Source organism: Coptis chinensis, chromosome 5 (genome assembly GCF_015680905.1).
Source record: "Coptis chinensis isolate HL-2020 chromosome 5, ASM1568090v1, whole genome shotgun sequence".
In the NCBI taxonomy this organism is placed as follows: Eukaryota; Viridiplantae; Streptophyta; class Magnoliopsida; order Ranunculales; family Ranunculaceae; genus Coptis; species Coptis chinensis.
In genome coordinates, this window is record NC_141460.1 from 38,961,240 (window position 1) to 38,964,255 (window position 3,016).

Here is a 3,016-nt window from a genome sequence, read left to right on the forward strand (position 1 = left end):
GTTTCTAGTGTTTCTCTGACTTGCACCTCCTCAAAGATGTCTATGTTTACATCAGCCCTCTGTCCCAGCTGCTTTTTGTAATGAGTAACGATGAACTCCACCACTTTTGCACCAGTGATTTTATCTCCATTCCTATCATTGATGGACCATATCTTATTCTTTATTCTTCTTTCCTTTATGATGTTATGAAAGAACCCTGTGCATCTGTCTGCTACTTGTAAAGCCCATTGGCAACTTGCTCTTTGCTTTATTTCCTCATACTCCATCCTCAACAGATTTGAATATTCCTTTCTTGCTTGTTTTTCTTGCGTAAACAGATTTGAGTCCCCTTGATTTGCATTCTAATCTCTTTGTATTGCAAAGAGTTTGATTCTTGCTGTCTCTGTTCTTTGACCAATATCGGAGAAGTTCTGCTTAGACCAACTCTTAAAAGTCCCTTTTAAGTTCTTCATCTTATGGGCTAAGATGTAAAGAGGGTTGCCCACTATCAGAATATCCCAAGTTGCTTTCACTGTATCAGTAAAAGTTGGATGTAAAACCCAAGCATTGCAGAATCTAAACGGATGGGCATACCTCACTGGAGTGTACCATGTCACTATCATGGGAGTGTGATCTGACACTCCTTGAGGCAAGAACTCAGCTTCAGATGCAGGAGACAATGATCCCCAATGCACATTTACTAAGCATCTATCGATCTTTGAGCATTTCCTTCTTGTTCCCTCCGAATTATTTGTCCAAGTGAAGAAGCTCCCTGTAAAAGTCATGTCCACTAGCTCGATGGAGTTTACACAGTCAGAGAAGTCTCTCAGTTCTCTAGGATGCGCTAGTTCACTTCCAATTCTTTAATGTGAAAATAAGATGATATTGAAATCTCCACTCACACTCCATGGAGTACTAATACTGTTACTCAGAAAGATTAAATCATACCATAGAGTCTGTCTTTCCCTAGAAGAATTGCTGGCATATACCACAGTCAAAAGAAAACTATGAGTCATAGGGAGAATTGTAACCTCACAATGGATCATCTGGGATGATTCTTTAATGGGAGTCACTTGTATGAATCCTGGATCCCAGCAAAACCAAATCCTTCTAGCAGGGTCCTTATTATAGTTGTTCAGAGAAGACCAAAAGGGGCAGTAATTTCCCTTGCTTTTGCTATATCATTGATGCCTCTAATACTATTATATTTGTCAGCTCTGACTTTTGTCTCCAGTAACCCCATCATACACAACTTATTCTCAACCCTATCTTTATTAATTTCCCTTGCTTTTGCTATATCATTGATGCCTCTAACATTCCATATTCCTAATTTTGACATTGTTAATAAAAACATATTTATTTCCCCTCAACCCCTTGTAAAAGAGAGGTTACTTCCTTCCAGGGCCTTTTGATTTCCCTCTCCCCCTACCCCTTGTTGAACTTTGAAGGAGTTGTTGCTCACTCTGCTTACCCTTTTGTCCTGAAACTAATACCTTTTCTGCTTGTCGCTTTACGTTGGGTTTCCAAGAAGGGCTGATGCTATAGCTACAGGTGGTTCTGTATGCTTTTTCGCAATGTGATCATTGAATACTTGCTTAGAAGCATTGTTGAATTCTTCTGCTAGAACTGGTTACATGTCCTTGTAAACTACATTCCTCGACAAAAGAATTCACTTGTTCCAATGGATTTTCAAGAGCATCAAAGAAGCACGAATTTGGTTCTACATAGGGAACCAGTTTTGTACTTGTACTCATTGCACGAATATCCTGCTCCTCCCTTATATCATCTTCTAGAACATTATCGGAAAGGTTGTTTTTAGTTTCCTGATTTTCCTCCTCATCCAACACCGAGAATGGATTGTTCACCACTACATTACTCTCAGGGTAGTAGTCCAAGTTTATGACCCCATTACTGTTTTCCCCATCCAGCTCAGCATTATTTTCCTTCTCTTGTAGTACTGCTGCTCCATCCACATTTCTCATACAACTAGTTCCTGCCACATCTGTTTGGGTGGTTGTATTTTGGGGAACCCACACAAATTTTACTCTATTTGGGCATTTGTTGGTGTTATGCCCAAATCTCTTGCATACTATACATGTGGGAGGTGTCCAAGGGTACTCAACTCCTACAGTAGCAATTCTATCTCCACCCAGCTTAAATCATAACGATTTGGGGTACTTACATTGAACATTTACCTCAATGCATACTCTCGTAAAGTTAAGTCTTTGCCTATTCTTAGTTGCTGCATCCCAGCTCAAAGGTTTCCCAATTCTACTTGCAATCATACTAATTCCTCGACGTGTCCACAATTGCTTAGGTACTGCAGAGAATTTAACCCATATAGGAATAGTATTAATGAGGCTTCTTTAATATTCCAATTCTTCAGACCATTGTCTGATCATGAAAATTCTGCTCGCCACAAAGACTGGTCCCCCTTCAAGCACTCTCTTCCTGTCTTCATCATTTGAGAACTTGAAGTAAAAAAGGTCATCATCTGTTGAGATCTCATATGATGCTGTTGTTTTCCAGGTTTTCTCCAAAATCCTTTTCACTAGAGGAAAAGCTAATCTTTTATTAATGAAAAACCCCACCACATAATCGTACCATATATTACAACCCTTTTGAATTATTGAGTTTGGAACTTCAACAACTCCTTCTTCTTCAGCGGTCTCTATCCATTCTAAACTATCATCTACAGCATTATTACCTTGATTTGCGAAAAGGGAGCTCCAGCTCATAGGTGCCTCACCTCGAGTATTGGTTGAGGTTCCTGGATGATTTTCCATTCTCACAGACCTTTCTTCGTCTACTTCCTGTGGTTTGTTTTGAATTCTATACCATAAAAGGTAGAAAGAGGAGGGAAAGGAAGCGATAAGATGGTCTCACCAACTAATATTAGCTAAAAAGAGTAAGAAAAAGTGCACAGGATCAGGAGGTTGTTTAAGCTTAAGTTACTCCCATTCGCTCACATAAGGTTCCCATTAAGCTTAACATGATTCAAGTTTTGATTATTAAGAAGTTTAACGTAACAATGTTG

General features: G+C 39.3%; 1 protein-coding gene across 1 annotated transcript; it reads right to left on the reverse strand.

The window, feature by feature from the left end:
• Positions 1–341: 341 nt before the first annotated feature.
• LOC147497476 (uncharacterized) lies at positions 342–764 on the reverse strand. Its single transcript, XM_086562904.1, has one exon. It carries the CDS (start codon positions 762–764, stop codon positions 342–344), a length of 423 nt encoding a protein of 140 aa, XP_086419030.1.
• Positions 765–3,016: the final 2,252 nt, after the last annotated feature.

What these genes read in the sequence shown, in the direction of transcription:
- LOC147497476 (XM_086562904.1), bottom strand. Translation starts at nt 764, where the DNA reads ATGACTTTTACAGGGAGCTTCTTCACTTGGACAAATAATTCGGAGGGA.